A 17,782-nucleotide genomic window follows, 5' to 3' on the forward strand; every position below is an offset into this window, starting at 1 on the left:
ATACAAGATAGAAGGAAAACAAAAGGAGAGTGGAATTGTGAGAATTTCACATCGAACTCAGGTAAGTTTCAGTATTACTAAGAGTATTTCTCATTTATAGAAAGAAAATTTAAAAAATGGGTTTAGTGTATCATAGTATAGTTAGGGTTGGAAGGGACCTTAAAGATCATCCAGTTCCAACCCCCCTGACATGGGCAGGGACATCCCACTAGATCAGGCTGCCCAGGGCCCCATCCAACCTGGCCTTGAACACATCCATGGATGGGGCATCCACAGCTTCCCTGGGCAACCTATGGGCAACCTATGCCAGCGTCTCACCACTTTCATGGTGAAGAATATCAGTATGGTCATCTAATTTATGAGGAATATTGTAAAATAAGGAAGGAAGTGATGCTCACAACTTCACAGACTTTCTTACTCAGATGAAATAACACTGGCATAACTGGCCATGGGGCCAGTGGTGTTCCCCACCACTGGAACTTTGTAAACCTTGCTAAAATCTTTCACCATTCTATCCTACTAGCAGTATGCATCACTACCTAATGTGTATGTATTGCACGTCACCATAGAGGTTTAAGAAAAACATATGGTAGCAAAAAAACAGCATAGATTGCCAAAAATGGTGATCAAAAATCATGCCAAGGTGAGATTATTTGGTTATGTAGGAAAGAAAAAAAAACTGTAAAACAGAAATGAAGAAACAGTGAAATCACTACTGAAAACTACTGCACAGGAACATGAATGAATGCATTGAACAGTAATGTATTTAACTGTTAGTAAAGGGGAGAAAAAAGTCCCTCAAAACTCTTCCCAAGTTGTAACTTGTTTTGGGGTGTTTTGCTGGCTACCGCCAGTTGTCCAGGTAGAAGTATAGAGGAACTGAGGCTAAGAGTGAAGAAGGAGAATTGAGAAAGTTAGAAATTCATTTATGAGGTACTGGCCCTTTTTATCTGTTTTCTAAGAGATAGTATCAAGTCTTGTACAACTAAATAGTCAGGACTTTACCAATAATCAGGCTGTGTAGAAATATTAAATAAGAAGTTAGGAGTCTGAGTGTAGTCAGCCATGAATTGGTGAAAATTAAATATCAGAAGAAATCAGTCTTCTGTTGTATTAATATTTTACATCTTTATCTACTCTTTTGAATCACCCTAGCCTTACTGTTAGTAATAAAGGTACAAGTAAAAACGGGTCATGACTACAAATTATGCACCTTAGATTGGTAGGGATTTGTGAGACCTGCAAAGAAAAGAAAAGGTTTTTAGAAGTCTAGAAAGAATAAAATGCAAATTATATTTAAAAAATCCTTAATACTCTATGGTTTCCAGTTTATTCTGCAGGCAAAGTTTGATCAGCTTTGATTTGGGGAGGTAAAATAGGTGTGGCCAGTTACTAAAATTTCAGATGCCTTAGGAGTTAGGAGTTGATTTTAATTAATAACAATATGAAGCAGTTCTGTAGTTTTTAATCAAGCTAACATACTCTGCACAATATAGACTGAGTAGTGTTGTTAGAGTGCCTTATGCTGTAGAGAACTACACCTCAATTTGCTTACCTGTTTCCTTCTCTTCTGTTTACCCGGTTTATGGTCTTCTGGGTACGACGTATGTAAGAACTCATCCTCATTTCATAGGTCACTTGTTCAGTAATCCTTTGCCTGCGTGAATTGTGATCTAAATCAACAATACCTCAGATATTAGAACAGCACTTACTCGAGGCTGTCATTTGCCCCTTTGATGCTGACTTACCTAAGCAGTAGTAATTGTTATTTTCCTTCTACAATTACTGTAATGAAGTTGATTCCTGAAATGGAAAACAAGAGGCTGTTACAGGCATTTTGAATTGTGTTGTCACACTTTCATGGGCAGGCAGCTTTCTTGGAGTGTTGGAATTTCTTTGTGTTTGCCCAGAAATACATTTGGTAAAAGAGGGAGTCGAGCATCTGGTCTGTATTTTCATATGACCTTGTTTCAGGTACTTGGAAATACAAGATTATCCAGAAGAGGTACTTTCTGTGTCCCTGACTTATTTTAAATGAAATATAAAGGGAAAGCTATAAAATTGATTAATCAAAAACCTTTTTTAACTTAAAAATTTAAAACTAATTAAAAATTCAGCTGAGCTCCATGGAATTCCTAAGCAATTATTGAAATAGAGGGAGAAAAAAAGCAAATTATGAACAGAAATACTGAATAGAAATACTGAATCTTATGAAGCAAGATCAGTACACCTTTGTTTAATTACACCTTTACCGCTTATACTTCTCGCAAATGTCACCAGATTACTGCTTTAATAGATGTTTTTACTTTTTAGTATCTACAATGTTAGTGCACAGATCTGAACGAGGTTGCAAGAGAGAAGTGTTTCTTACTCTTTCCACTTGAATTTTCAGCTGAAATAGTGTCTTGGGGTCTGTAACTTGTGCTGCAGTTAAAAGTCCGAATGTTCTGAGGGATCTTGGTGCTTGCAGTCAGGTTGAGAATGGTAATGGCAGGCACAGCAGGAACTCTGATTCAATATGCTGAACTAGAAGGTGAGTGTTTTAGCTCAGCTGCCTCCTGAGGGTCAGAGGAAAGGAAAAGCCGTGTGGGAGGATTTTCAAGCACTGCTGAGCTGGCACACCAGGAGACCATGATTGGCTTTGGAAGAGCCCTGCTGTGCTAAGAATTGTTGTGTTGTGGTCCCCTTTATCATCAGTTAAACATTTCTTTTGAAGAAGCCTAAAATGGGAGAGTAGTGAGATAGTGTCAAAACAAACAAATAAGGAAATAATCTTAAAATACTTCTCTTTGATGAATTTGAGGTCTGGAGATGTGTTTCTCTTGCTAACAGCTTCATTGATTTGTCAGTTAATTTCATTAGAAGGACTGAAAATAACACTGGTAAGATTTCTGTATGAAAAGCTGATGACCTGATGATGTTGTGCAGATTGAATTGTGGTTCGTCTTAAAAAAGGGCATCAATTTGAACTTCAATATAAAGAAGAGGTTTTATTTGTATTTGGTATGTATGATCAGAAATACATAAAATAGTTTCGATCTTAATGCATGCATTTCTTCACAGGTATTCAGACATGAACCACAGAATGGCACAAACTGGAAAGCACGCTCTTCTGCCGAGATCCCAGTGAAAACATCATTCAGCTTGTGGATGGCTTTGCAGCTGCCATGGCAACAAGGAGGTGGATTGAAGATACTGTCTGTCAGCCTGGCTCTACTGGCAGTTCTTGTTATGTTTTACTGTGGAGGATTGAAAGCTGGACTGTGAACTGAATGAGGCTTTTATGAAAACAATAAAACTGCTGCTTAAAATCTTCAAAGGAAATACTTCTATCAACAATTCTCCTTTAAAAAAAAATAAAGCTAATATAAATTGGGCAATAATTTGTACTCACCCTTCACCTTTCCTGTCATTCATAGGAGAGAATGTTAATAAGTTCTAGGGAGACTTATCTTGCCAAAATTTGAGATGCTTGGTTGGCAGAACAGTTTGTTGCATCTTTCCTCTTCTTTTTTATAAAATTATGCAATGTTTGCATTGCTTACTTTTTTCATAACTGCTTTAGCAGGTAAAATTGCATGCAGGAATTTCATGAAGTTTATAGGAAATCTTTCCATTGAGTGATGTTGATAATCTTTTATGGGCAGAACATTTAAAGCTTTCTTAAATATTTTGCTTAATGCAGTGTGATGGTTGGATGTGTGTCTTTTTACGTTACAATCAAACACTGCTGGGCCATTAAAGTTTGTCATTGGTTGCTATTGATTTTGTTGTCATGTCTGGAAGAGTTTTTAGCCTGCAATCTTGCCTTCTTCAACTTCACAGTGAGTTACTGGGCTTTGTTAGTACAACAAGAATTATTTTTTGCATAGAAATAGTTTTAAAGTTTTTTTTTATCACTAAATCAGAAGATGGAGTTCTTGTGGTGGAGTTCTGTTAAAAGATGGGTTTAATACAGTCTCTATAGATTCAGTTTAATAGTCAGAGAACTAAACATGAATCTTGTATTAGCTGTGTGTTGAGTCATGCTGTGTGTAAGACAGTATTGCTCTGTTAGTGGGGAGGTTTTATTTTACACACTGCAAATTTCTGATTATTTTCTTTCAAGTCATTTTTGTCATGACGGGATCTCCACACATCTTGAGATTGTGCTGGTCAGTCAGAGACTGGACTCCACTCAGTTCTGCCAGCTGCTGACTGCATGATACTGTTTGTTGGTTCATAACTTGTCACTTTTCTGGATCTTCATCCAAACTTCCGTTTGCAAAGTCTGTTAAAAATGTTAAGAGCAGTAACTGTTTTTTTTTAATTTTTAATATGTTTGTGTCATACCCAACACAGACAGAGCTGAACTGCATATACGGCTATTGTGCTTTAGCCTTAGTAGGCAGCTAACACAGCCACTTGCTCACTCCTCCCAGTTGGATGGGTGCAAGAATCAGAAGGGTAAAAGTGAGAAAGCTCGTGGGTTGAAATAAAGACAGTTTAATAGGTAAATCAAAAGCTATGCATGCAAGCAAAGCAAAACAATTAATTCATTCACTACTTCAGATTGGCATGCAGGCATTCGGCTATCTCCAGGAAAGCAAGGCTTCATCACCTGTGACTTGTGAAGAGGAACACCATCACTCCAAGTGCTTCCCCCTTCTTCCTCTTTTCCTCCAGCTTTAAAATGCTGAGTGTGATGCCATATGTTGTGGAATATTCCTTTGGTCAGTTGGGATCAGCTGTCCTAGCTGTGTCCCCTCTGAGCTTCTTGTACAACTCCAGCCTACTTGTTGGTGGGACAGTGTGAGAAGCGGAAAAAAGACTTGATGCTGTGCAAGCACTGCTCAGCCCTAACTAAAACATCCCCAAGTGGGGCCACAAATCCAAAACACAGCCCATATCAGCTAAAAGCAAGAAAATTAAGCCTGTCCTGGCCCAAACTGGTACAGTGGCTCCACAATGCAAATAAATAATTCTCTAGGAAGAATGATTTGTACTCTGTAGACTGAGCATTCATACTAGTTACAGGCAATTAATCAGGAAGTTCCACCATGATGCTTTCAGTACAGCTTGTAAATTATAACAACAAATGTAACTGTCTTCAGGAAATTAGGTGTGTAATTACTTTAGTCACTTGAATGTTATATTTCTTATTGCAACCTCTGAAACTCATGAGCCAAGACTCAAAATTCATGAGATTTAAAAAAAACAACAACAAAACTGTGCTCTTAATTTGCTTCTATTTGGGTTTTTTTTCAGGCTTTTCTCTACAACAAGGAATATGTAACAATCAATAATTTACATTTTTAACAAATGTGATATTCTCAAAAAAAACCACTTGTCTCTGGGAGCTGAATTTTTCAGGAAAGTACCACATACCACAAGATTCTCAGGAAAACTATGAGTTGACAAAATCATTATAGCTGAGCCAATTTTTTGCATCTGATGGGTAAAAACTATGGAAATACGTTCAATGCCTCTAGCACTCTCTCTGTCAGCCACTCTAGCTTATCTAATCATAGCAATTACAGACTCATTGCATCAGCTGTTACAGAGATTTACGAAGCTGGCAATTTAGATTCTGTGCATCGTTTTTTTTAATGGGACCAGCTTATTTTCTTAGAAATATGCAATATACACAAAGAGGCTGAAGAAGACTATGTAAATGACATTGCCCACCGAAGCAGTATATTCTTAAACTGAGCTTTAATCTGATAAGTAGGAGCGGTTGTTTATTAAGTGTTTTATTATCTTCCTTTAGATTTTGAGAGGGTTTTTTGACACCTTGTGTTATAGAGCAGGAGAGTGTTTGTCATTTGTTTCTGTCGATTTGCAACTAAAGCTTTCAAAGCCAATGAGCTGAACAAGTCAGTTCTGGTCAAACAGCTCATCTGGACCTTCAGGCAAAACCTGAACTACACCCTGCCTGGGGCTACTGTTGAAAACTGGAAAACCTCAGTGAGGGTATTAGTGAACTTTAGAAGTATTGTTTACTTCATTGGACAGGTTCATCCGAACACATTTGATCTGTGATTTTTGCTCCCATTTGGCTCCCTGAATGCTTCTAATTGCTGTGCCAGGTGGCATTTTTAATTTTTACATTGGCATTATGTTCGAGGCCTACTTCCACCAAGTATTCTTTCTTTACAAGCCATCGGGGGGGTGAGAAATCTACTGCACTTCAAGTTAGTGAGGTCATTGCAGGAGAAGTTTCCCCATGGTCGTTTGATCTCACTCTTACACGTGGATGAACACACTCATCACTAGAGAATGTGTCTGCTAACAAACAATCTGCATTCGATGCAAGCTACCAAGGAAGCCTCAAGTGTTTTTCTTAAACGTCTGTGGTAGCTCTTGAGTTCCCTTTGGCTGTTTTCAGTGAGGAATCTTGCAAACCACAAGGCTTGAACAGCAAAGACATCTTAAATCCCTTCTGAACAGCAGTAAGTGCACACTTTTAATGTCCTGCTTGTGCATGGGTTTGGATGCTGGAGGATTTCATAATTTCATGTTTTCATTGTAGCTTTCTATGACTGGTATACTTGATTAGAAAAAGAATATGAAATAAAAGAAGTGATTTATGTAAAGCTTGTTCTATGAAGTAGGAGAGAGGAAAAAAAGGAGAAGGTACCTTTTGAGGAGAGTTCATCCACCTCTGTCACATCATTATCTGCACATCTCTGAACATCTGACAGTTTCTGTTAATTTAGTTTCACTCTCCAGTTCAACTTCCCATATGGAAAGCTGGAGTGATTTTTGAATAACAGCAAGTAATATGTGAAGTGGCAGCAACTGGCAACTCTGACATTGAGCTTGGCTGTGGCCATTACCCAGAATCCTTCCGCTCTTCTTGAGAAGCAATTACAATTTCACAGGTTGGAATTAAAATTCCCTGCGGTATGCAATAGAGTAACTGAAACTGTCAAAGTGATTTCAAGCTGCTAATCTCTTGCTGCTTGAAGAGTGAAAATAGAGCCCCTCTTACCCAGACACAGATCTGACAACTTAAAAACTCCAGCCGTCCACTATGTTTGAATACATATGGAGGGTGGCTTGATCTGCTCACAGAAGATATCTGTAAAGATGTTATGTCTATGAACATTTGTGTGTTACTAACAAGTCTATCTTTTTAACTTTAACATGTATGTAACTTAAGGGACTAAAACAAATATAAAAGAAGTCTTATGCAAGAGCTCTGACAATTTGGAGGTATGAGTAGGATGTGTTTGTGTGAGGCTTATTAAAATCTTTATGTATTTTTGAGCAGGCAGTATTTTTTTGCTGGAATAATTGCTTGCGACTTTCTCAAATTTTATTTTCACATATTTATATACCACGTTTTATTTTGACTGCACTGTGTTTGATTGTATAGACTGGAACAAAGACCATTTGGAAATCATAAACAGAGGAAAAAATGAGAAGCTGTAAAGCTGGGGTGCAAAATCAAAAATACTAGTGCGAAAGCTGCAAAGCATATTTGAACTAGGAGAGGTAGCCCACAGGATTAGGGACAGACTGCAAAACACCATTTGACTTGTTCAGAGGCAGGGTTCATCCACAAGATAATTAAAATTAGAATGATTGCTGGAAAGTATTTGTGCAAATATCATTAGGTGTCTTTTAGTTGCATATTTAATATTTCATTCATGCGTGTGCTTAACTTTGAAGTGAATGCTTTTTTCTTTAAATGAAGATGCTTTGGGAGCTAGTGAAGGGGAGACGAATTATGAGCAGTTCTATCTTAGTTTTAAAGAAACCATGTGAAAAAAGAAATGTAACAAATAATCATGTCCCTGCAACTGCTGGTATCCCAAAGCCTGTTAACTATCTCTTAGGAAGCTATGGTTATGGATTTGGATCCATATTTACACTGTAGATGTCTTTGTACTATGTAGTGACAAGTTGGGCATTTGAAACATCACAGAGGGGCCTCTGTTCCAGTCAAATAGCTAGTCAGGTTGATGGCAGGACATATCTTCAGATCTCTTTGTTTCTGCTTTCAACACCTCTCTATGACACCTTTTCACCATCTGTGCATAGACTTCTCTCTACTTCCTAACTCACTTTTCATTCAGATCTCCTTTATCAGGAGTTTAAAGAACAGTTAGTTAAGGTGTTTAAGTTCCCATGTGATCCTCTTAGGAAAGGAAAATAGAAAAGGGGAAGGTAAGGACGTGGTCCATTGATGAACGTGGTGTGAGGATCAAAGAGCATGAGAAACTCTTGTTCCAAAATATGAGAGCTACATCATCAGCTAAAATAGATTATAAGGTCTGTCTTCTTTATCCTTGTCTTCTTCCACCTGTAATCGTTAGTTGCTCCCACTTGTTCTATCACTCAGAGTACACCGCATTTCATAAGTACTGCTGGAAGAATCCAGAGTGACTAAATTAAATGTACAGGGGCAAATTGAAGTCAGAGTTTAAGTTTTTCATAAAGTCCTAGTTATTAACACACGACTTCCAGATATCACAATCCCTCCATAGTGCAGAAAGCTACTATTGAACAAAAAAGGAGAGGAAAGGGTGAGAGGAAAGAAAAAAAAATTAAAAAGCCCCCAACTGAGACTAGTTAGGTTTAAATAGAAAAGGGTGTTGTTTAGTAGCTGCATCATCAGAGAAATGCAGTGGCAGTTCAGAAGGAAGCTGGATACCACACAGTGACATCCCAAGTATCTTCTTTGCACCTTCTTTTTCCTAAACACTTAACCTACCTTCCAGGAACCAAAGCAGATCAAGAGGGGGGAAAGTCTGCTTTTGATTGCGGTGATTTAGCACTTTTTTTCACTGTGGGGGACAGGCAAAGTGTGTGAATTGTCCCATGAATGGAGAAAGAATAATACTTAAGTATCTTTTGACAATCTTTATTTCCTTGGAAACTATTTAGCAATGTTAGCTGTTCCTCTTGAAAAGTGGTGTTAAATTCGTGTTTTATAGAGCACAGTCTGTCTTGGATGGCTTGCTGAATGCTAGTTGTAGGTAATGGAGTTAAATTCCATGCTGGTGACCAGTGCAATGCTGATTTTTGCCTACACTTGCATGCTTTAAATGTTCCATCTGTCATTGGAGTGTGAGAACAGGCTAGTTGTGCTCAACTGAGCATAAAATATTGCGTCTACTCCCTTCCTTGATGGTGTTCGTGGAGACTGGTTTACAAATGGTTAGTTGGCAATGGGTTATGGATTACAGGAGAAGCTTGGAGATTATACACTGCATCAAAAAAGGGACATGTTTGTTTGACATATAATGTGAGTTGGAGGTCTGACAGAGGCTAACGTCACAAAATCATGGCATCATGCTAAGTTTGCCTTTGCATGGTTAGGATCTCAGTGTAGCATAATCTGAAGCCTAAAGCTGTTCTAAGGTGCTTGGAAGGCTTTGCTGGACAGACAACCTTCCCAACTTCTTGTAACTTTTGGGATTGCTGTGGTGTGTTAGGGCAGTCTGCTTCACCACAGTAGTTACTGCACACCAGTATCACAGTCAGAGAAGAGCAGTTCGGCTCGTCTCTGCCTCTGACTACAAGCTGGGCACACACAGTTTTATGGAGGGGGTGCTTCAATGACTTGTCACCTATCACCTGGTTTTTTCAAAGCATTGCATTTCTTATTGCAAGGTAGGTAAAATGGGTGAACTGTGACTGGCAAAGAAACTTGCTCAGTCCAATGGCATTCAGTAAATACATGCTATTTAATGATTGCAAGCTTCTACTATTTGTTTTTTAAGTACCTCCTTTCCATTCCTTCCCTGTAAAGCTGCATTCTCTCTTGTACATTCTTCCAGCTGCTTCACCCAAGCTATCAGCAGCTTATTTTGTTTTATGGAAGATGATGTGCCTTCAGAGGATAGGTGTTAGTCTGGCTGTTTCCCTGAGAACAAGAATGCTGCTTCTCCCGTAAGAGGTGTTCTGCTTGGAAGGTATTGTGTTGCAGTGTCTCTGCTTTAACTGTGTAGTGGATGGTTTCCATAGCCTTTGGGTTAAATCAGAAACTACCATTTGCTAGTAAGTAGCATTAGAAGGACTCTTCTGCTTTAGTCCTTCAGACCCCAAAAATCCAGTAATTCAAAGCAATACATAAAATACATCATCGATGTCAGCTGAACGTATTAAATTTGATATCCGCTAGTGACTTTATGAGCCATAAAAGTCAACATCCAGCAATCATTAACTACAAGATCTCTATAGAAGAGATAATAAAGGGCCATGTGTGACATGATCTGCAGAGTATTAGTATGAGATGGCAAAAGGAAACAGGTGAGCAAGTTACCGATTCAACCACACAGATAACCAAGGACAGAGAGAAGGATGTTCACTCTCACGGGACAGCTTAATCTCCATGTATTACAGTAATATTAAAAAAGGACAGATAGCAGCTTGCTTATGTTGCAGCACCCTTAGTTTGCTTCTGTCCTGCTTGGACTGTTTAGTAGGCAGAAAGGGCAATCTGAACGACAGTCTCCAGCAGGATTAAGCAGAACCTAACAACTAGCTCTGTGAAAAAGAAATTATTTGCTACAAATATGAACTTTCTGTACTTCTTGTCCTTTAGCTCTAAAAAAAAAGAGACTTCCTCTTCTCGGTTTGGTTTTCTTAGGAATTTTTTTTCTGCAAACACGTTTTTGTTCCCAAAACCTATAACAGTGAACAAAATCATTCACTTCTTACACTTCTATTATTAGGATGAGGCTTGTTTGTGGGTTTTTGCATCGCTTGTGAGCCTGAATCAGCTGCCACCTGACTTGTACGGGGATGGGATTCATTTTCATATTGATTTGAACGTAAACGCAAAGTTTTCAGGTGGTGTTTGTGGAGCACTACTAAGAGGATCAAGAAAATCAAGCCTACCTGGCTGTCAGTTTGCTATATTTACTATCTCTATGTACAAATTTACCAGGATTGCATACTGAAAATTGTTGAAGCTGATTAATTTAAATCCGCTGATAAATTTTCAGTTTCTACCAAATTACAGTGACATTAAAATCAAGAAGACACAATTTCATAGCCTTGCTCCAATATACATCTGCTGACGAACGGTAGTATTATACATTGCTCTCACCACCTCCTCCATAGAACCTCCACTACACAAGAAGAAAACCAAACCACAAAAATCAGATAAGAGGAAGTCCTAAACTTTGTGAAGAGGTGGCTGTCTTATACCTGTGTACAAATATTCATGAAAAGATGTAGTGAATGGTAGTTTCTGAGTTCGGAAAGTTTCTTCTGGAATAGCTATCGGCTGTATTTCAAAGTAAACTCTGTTTTGGGGTTAATAGGTTTAAAACAAGAAGCAGAATCACTATCAAACGTAACAAGTTTATAGAAGGTGGAGGATCTCCTCTCTTTCCCTGCTTTGTAGCAACAGCAGTCTGCTGCTGTAGAGGTGGCTGAGACTTAGATGTGTTGTATGTCAAACAGTGACAAAGCTTCTGGGCCAGCCTTTTGTCACCTGTGTTTCTTTCTGTAGTCTTTGAAAGACATTTACTTTACTATGTATCCTGCAGAAGCCTTTTACTCTCTGATATCCTTTAATGAGCTCAGAAGCTCTTGTGAGTATATTCTGAAGAAATGCAGGATTACAGTTCCAGCGTTCTGAATCACAGCGGGGAGAACAAGCTATGTTGGCCTTTCACATCAAAGTTGTTGTCATAGAGGGTTCAATAGTATATTTCCTGTTCTTGCTGCTACAGCGCTGCAAAAGTTGAGTCATCAGCATATAAATACTTTCTTGGGCTCAGAATATCTGATTTATTTTTGTGTTGATTAGCTGCCTATTTCATTTCTCTTTCCACGCTTCCTGACTCATCTAATTATGAATACTGAAATTGGGTTGCCGCCAGTTGTACTTCATATTGGTGCAAATGCAGGAAAGCTGAGGCAACCTATAAATACTGTCTTATCTGCCAGGAAATCCATGAAACTGAAATTCTAGTGATTCTCATTCACAACAGTAGCTTGAGAAAAAGACCTGGAGTAGTTTCAGTAGTAAAGTCTAGTCGTGAGGACAGTCTTGTGCTGTGGTCTCTAATGGTGTGCTTATAAGCAAGGAAAGTAAATGAAAGTCTACTCCATGGAGGGAATATGTTTTATTCTATTTTCTTGACATGTTTAAAAATGTGGCCCAAACTCAGTTGACAGATAGAATTGACAAGGTCTCCTTGCTTAAATAAAATGACAGTGTACTAACTAGTCTGATTTTCCGATTGTCAGAGTTCGATTATCTAGACGTGCTACTCATGTTTAAGGCAGTACAGGCAAGCTGCTGTGATGGCTGCTGACAAGCATAAAACTTTCCTCCTCTTTTTATAAGCACTTCAGAGTTAGGCGGGACACGAATGTTCTGGCCTTATGTAGAAAGAATGGTATTGATAGTTCTTTCCATACCTTGTTATTGTCAATATGGGACAAGTTTGAAATAATAAATAGGCCTAAGCAAAGGAAGAATTTTAAATAAGCAACCATTTTAAAGTAAGCTATTTTAAGAGTTATTTCCATGTAAATGCCAACTATAGTATTTTGCTCACTTTTTCTTTTCTTTTTTTTTTTTTTTAATCTTATGTCCCTTTCAGCTTTTGGCTAATTAAACACTTTCATTTCAAACTACAATAGCTGCAGCTCATACGGCCCTCTTACAAAAACAGGGTTTTTTGAGTCACAGTATTTCCTATAGACTGAAGCTAATTTCCAGAAACCAGAGTGTAGCCTCAGAGAGTGATGGTGGTGTCCCAAACAGGCCTTTCTGTCCTCCCTCCTTCTATTAACAGCTCTTGCTTCCACCAGCAGTAATGCAGTGAGGTTGCCCCAGTAGCTGTTCAGGTAGCTCATGTAACCGAAACAGACTTTTGACAGGGTTTGTTTTGAGCTGGCTCACGTTGCTGAACAGGCTCGCTGTGCATGTTGCATGAGCAGTGTAGCAAGGAAAGGGCTGATTTACACTGGCTTGAGCTGCCGGAGAGCCATACTTTGGGCCAAAGTCAAGGATTGCATGAGTCTTACAGGCTGAACTGCTTCTTGCTAGTACAGCTTTGGAAAGGTCCTTGTTCCAACACTTTATTTCAGTTACAGGGTCTGTGGCCATGGAATTGTGTGACTGAAAATGGAGGACTGTTGTGCAAGCGCTGTAGAGCAAAGCCATAAAATTCTTTTCTGAAGGCCTCAAGACAGCTTCAGAGGTAAGGGTTGCTCAGGAACTGCTGAGCTAAGGTTGTGGCCCGCAGGGCAGTCAGGATGGAGCTGAACTATAGGGTTTCACAGTACTTGAGTGATCTGTTCTGATCAGCTCAGGATTAGATCATAAAGGCCATATAAAATTACTGATCTTTCCCTTAGGCTAGTAAGTCTCCTTTTGATCTCTAGAAGCACATACATAATATGACTTTTCTTCTCCTTTTTTTTTTTTTTAATGAAAGTACAAGGTGCTGGTTGCCTCCCAGGAGGTGCTGTTTATGTGGGTAGAACAGATTTCATGTTTCAGACTCCTAATCTGTCCCTTTTGTCAGCTGTAGAAATCACTTTAAAAACCAACTTGCATGTTAGTGAGTGGTTTGGGTTGGTTGTGGTTTTGGAGATTCTTTTCTTATGTCGCATTACTTTCCTTATGCACATGCTACTGAATATCTATTTGTTAAGGAAGTACAAAGGAAAAAAGTAAGTTCTGCGTCATTTCAGTTTGCCTTTGTGCTGAGATCTGGTCAGAACCAGCCAAATTCAGGGCAGTCAGCAATGTCAGCAAACATAAAGCAGATATCTAGAAAAGCACTTGAAGCTTTAAAGTCACTTTAAGTCTTTGTTATAAACTTCTGCTTTGAAGACTTTTAGTATGACACATGCAAAAAAATGTTAACTTCCATTAAAGGCTCTCATGACATTTTTTACCAAATGTTAGCAAAAACTCAGCAGGCCATTTCAAGGGATACATTCCAAAAGTTTCTATCATGTTTATGATGAAAGAATCTTTAAAAAAAACAATTGATGCAAAGGCAGAAAAGCTGTACTTGCACTGGGTTAATATTAAATGCAAATTTGTTTTTTGGGAGCAATTTATGAACACAATGGCATTCAGTGAGAACTTAGTGGAAGTGCGTAAGAATAGAAATGGTCTTTGCTTGACCTTCTGTCCACTGCTGCAAAGTGTGTAGAAAGCAAGTGACTGGACATTTAAATGGTAAAACACCAGGGAAAAAAACTGTTTGTCGTCAGTATCCTTAATGGAGTATTACAGGTATCCTGCTATTTCTAACACTATGTTTTTTATAAGTCTTTCCCATGGATTAGCTTGCAGTCATTTAAGAGCATATACATTGTTTATGTATGTATTCTGGTATATTTTTTTCTTTCTCCAATTTATTCTGTAATCAGAGGCTTGAGAAATCTTGCCTGAGTTTAGGAAGAGGAAAGTAAGGTTAAAAAAGTGACATTGTGTCTTGTTCTAAGGCTCTGAAATTCAGTCATTTTGATTTCTTCAAATAATTGCCCCAGCTGGGGCCCGCAAGGGGGAGAGAGCTGTCTCCCCCGTGCCCAGCCCTGCTTGCAAGACAAATGGCTCCATTGTTTCTATGGTGTGTAAATATCACCAGACTTGGGAGGTCAGGATTGCATGCACTGAGTGGGTGCTTAAAGAACTTGGATCAAATACATGTAGAAGATTTTGAAGATAAGGAGTCAGTAATGATAAGACTTGTGTACTCTCTGACCATGTTTTGGTGGTACAGTAAAAATACAAAGCACAGAGCTCATGTAAACTTACTCACTCTGCTAGATCAAAATATGTTGAGGAGTTAGCTTTCCACCAATAGGCTTTATGCCAGATAAGGTATCATTTTTCCTTCCACAGCCAGCCTAAAAACCTAATGCTGCCATAAGCTTTCTGTCGTTTACTTGAGCAAATTCCACAGAAACACAGTTACGTACCTATGCCTAACCCAACACACGTGTTGTAGGTGACCTGGTGGATGTGGAAATAGTGAGTTGGAAGACTGCAGATACCTGAGGCTGGAGTGGGACTAGGTGAAGCTGGGGTGTGCAGGCTTTCCAGGGGACTTTACAGGTTTTCAGGAGTTTGGGCCTATGGTGGGGCTGAAGATAAGCTGTTGAGTAGCCTACAGATTTTTAATTTTTAGTGCTATAAAGATGATGATTTTAATTTCCATTTTAAGAACAGGAGTTGCCTTAGACGTAAGGGCTAAAATAGTAGCCAGCAGGCTGATCAGATATTACAGAAGAGCACAACAGTGCAAGTGAGCAGGTGATCTTTGCTTTGGCTGTCATTGGCATTGTTACTGAATTAGGCTGAAACAGTTCTTCACGGAAGGTCAGTGATCATGGAGTTTGGCAAACACTGAAGTTACTTATGTTGCTAGCCAAAAAAAAATAAAACAAACTAGAAAATTCTTCCTGATGTATGTTATACCACTGCTTGTTGCAGTGGTATATTCATTCAGGAAATAAAAAGCCTTGTCCTATTCTTGAATTACACAGATGATTTGTATGTAATGTCCTCCATAATTAGCTGTCACAGAATTGGAGCAGAACCATGCTAAACAGTTTGGCATCTTAAAACGCCATCTAATCTCATAAGGTTTCGGAAGGACAGTTCTCTCCCCCTTAGCCTTAGGAGGAGGAACACTTCTCTTTGTTGTCCTGCACTTGTGCAGTGTGAATTCTCCCTTTTGTTGTGTCTGCTATAAATGGCACTTTACCAATATCTGGGACCTTTATTGACTTTTATATTGCAGACAATAAAAAATCACTCACGGACAGACTTAATTGTTGTGGTGGTTGTTTGGCATCTACTTCAAATACAGTTGGGTGAGTTTTAGTGACTTGTCGATGTCTGTGCTTAGCGTGAGGCTCTGTAGACAGCAGTTACTGCTGGAGATTGTTAGTAGAATGAGACAATCTTGAAGGCAGAACTGAGAGGGCTTGTTTAATTTCAGTGTAGCAAAGTGATTTAAGAGCCTGCTTCCCTCTTATTTTGAAGTTGGATTTATCTGACTCAAGGATTCCTACAGTGACTAGATTCCTGGCATACAGAGGCAGCACCAGAACTGCATGCAAAGTTATTTTTCTTTTTAATATTAATTTCTCTGTATTTTTTCCATACATGTGCTGATTTCTTATTTCTTCTGCCTACCAAACAGTTAAAGCATGTTTTTGATAATTTTTTCTTTGCAAATATCCATTGTAATATGGGATTCTTTCTGAGACAATTTCAAAACCTTGCACGTACTTTAAAAAAAATGGAAGATAAAATCCTTTCTCACCATTATTTTATCACTCCTTTTGTTTTAATTTATAAGGTCACTGCAGCCATATTTTTTTTCGTAAGTGGCTTTTCTGGCCTTTTTCTAAGGTCTTTGAGGTAAGGGAAGAACAATTATGTAGAAGAATGATTTTCATTCCACTAATGTTGATTCACTTGGCTCATAAGAAGAGCTTATTACTTTGTTTACTTGGAAAGAATGAATATCAACACATAAACGATCAGCTGAGAACTAGATTTCCAGACAGAAGAATTTTCCTACTCACTTTTCTGTTGATTCAAAGCAATGTCTTTTAAAATGGATGTCACTCACAGCCTTATGATAGTCACATTACTTTCCCTTAGGAGCAAACACAAGCAAAAGTGTCTGCTTAGTTTCAAAACTAGAGAACAGTTGTTGCCTCAGGTACTCAAGTTTCCACAGAAAAAAGCCTTCTGTAGCTTCTTATAGTCATACATACTGAACGTATCAATGTACCTGGGGACTTCCATGCCAGGTCTTAAGAAGTACTAGGAACTCCTCTTGAGAAAGACATGGAAAAACAATTTACTGAAAAAGCCTCCCAAAAGTGCTTTTTTCAGACAATGTTTCACTTAGGTGAAATACTCAGACTTCACATGTTACAGCTGAAAGAAACTAACCATATCATATAATTTCTGAAGTAATTTTTCCCTTCCTCTCACTCTTGGAAAGATATATAACTTAACAGGACAACAAGGTCGACCTTTTCTTCAGACCCTGCTGCAGTGCAGTACTCTAACCTCCTTCTGGAAAATCCTCTTGGGCTAATACATTCCAATCCCACTTTTCAGAGTTTGCAAAACCTAATGTATTTATCTTGTTAACAGCATCCTGCAGAATCTCAGGTCGCAGGGACAATTCATGTCCTTCACAGCTCATGGGATTTTGTAAAACTCAACAGCAGTAAGAGGTTTGTTTGAGAGGAAGGCCTGGACTTCTAGTCATGTATGTCATCTACATCATTCTCTGTTTCAGCAATATGGCTTCATTTTTAAAGCTTACAATGGAAAATGTATTACTTACATTATGCATAAGTCATCAGATGCTTTATCAAGTACTTCAGCTGTTCCACATTACAAGCATGTTTGTGGGCTATGGACATTTATTGGCTTATTACTATATGATGCTGAAAATAGAGAAAGAAGCAAATTCATTTTCCTTAAACTGCTAGATATGAGAAAATTATCGTCATAGTTCATACTGTTAGAGAAGGTTGCTGTGACCTGGAGATGTACCACTTAGCTTATCACTTTCCAGGTTTAAAAGAATAAGCTGTCAGCAACAGAAACTTTCTTTCTGCTTGCTTTTACATCATTTTGTGTAATATAATGCTGATCCATGTCAACAGACTTTGAATAATACACAGTAACACTTTTGAGTAAGTTCAAGTAACCAGTCATCATACTGACTTCCAGGTATTTACAGTAACAGTGCCTTGATCCCTCCTTCAGACATTGGGCTCCCATACCTAATGAGGCAGGAGGTGCCAAGAATTAAGAGACTTGAAGGATAGG

General features: G+C 38.5%; 1 protein-coding gene across 8 annotated transcripts in view; it reads left to right on the plus strand.

Moving 5' to 3' along the window:
• The window catches only part of CDKAL1 (CDK5 regulatory subunit associated protein 1 like 1), a 413,904-nt gene extending 406,703 nt beyond the window's left edge, over nt 1-7,201 (plus strand). For all 8 annotated transcript variants that reach the window (XM_054060495.1, XM_054060500.1, XM_054060494.1 and 5 more), the window contains one exon: nt 3,064-7,201. In XM_054060495.1, the coding sequence (XP_053916470.1) occupies nt 3,064-3,267 (204 nt within the window). In that variant the 3' untranslated portion in view covers nt 3,268-7,201. The remainder of the gene's footprint in view (nt 1-3,063) is intronic.
• Nucleotides 7,202-17,782: the final 10,581 nt, after the last annotated feature.

Source organism: Cuculus canorus, chromosome 2 (assembly GCF_017976375.1).
Source record: "Cuculus canorus isolate bCucCan1 chromosome 2, bCucCan1.pri, whole genome shotgun sequence".
NCBI lineage: Eukaryota > Metazoa > Chordata > Aves > Cuculiformes > Cuculidae > Cuculus > Cuculus canorus.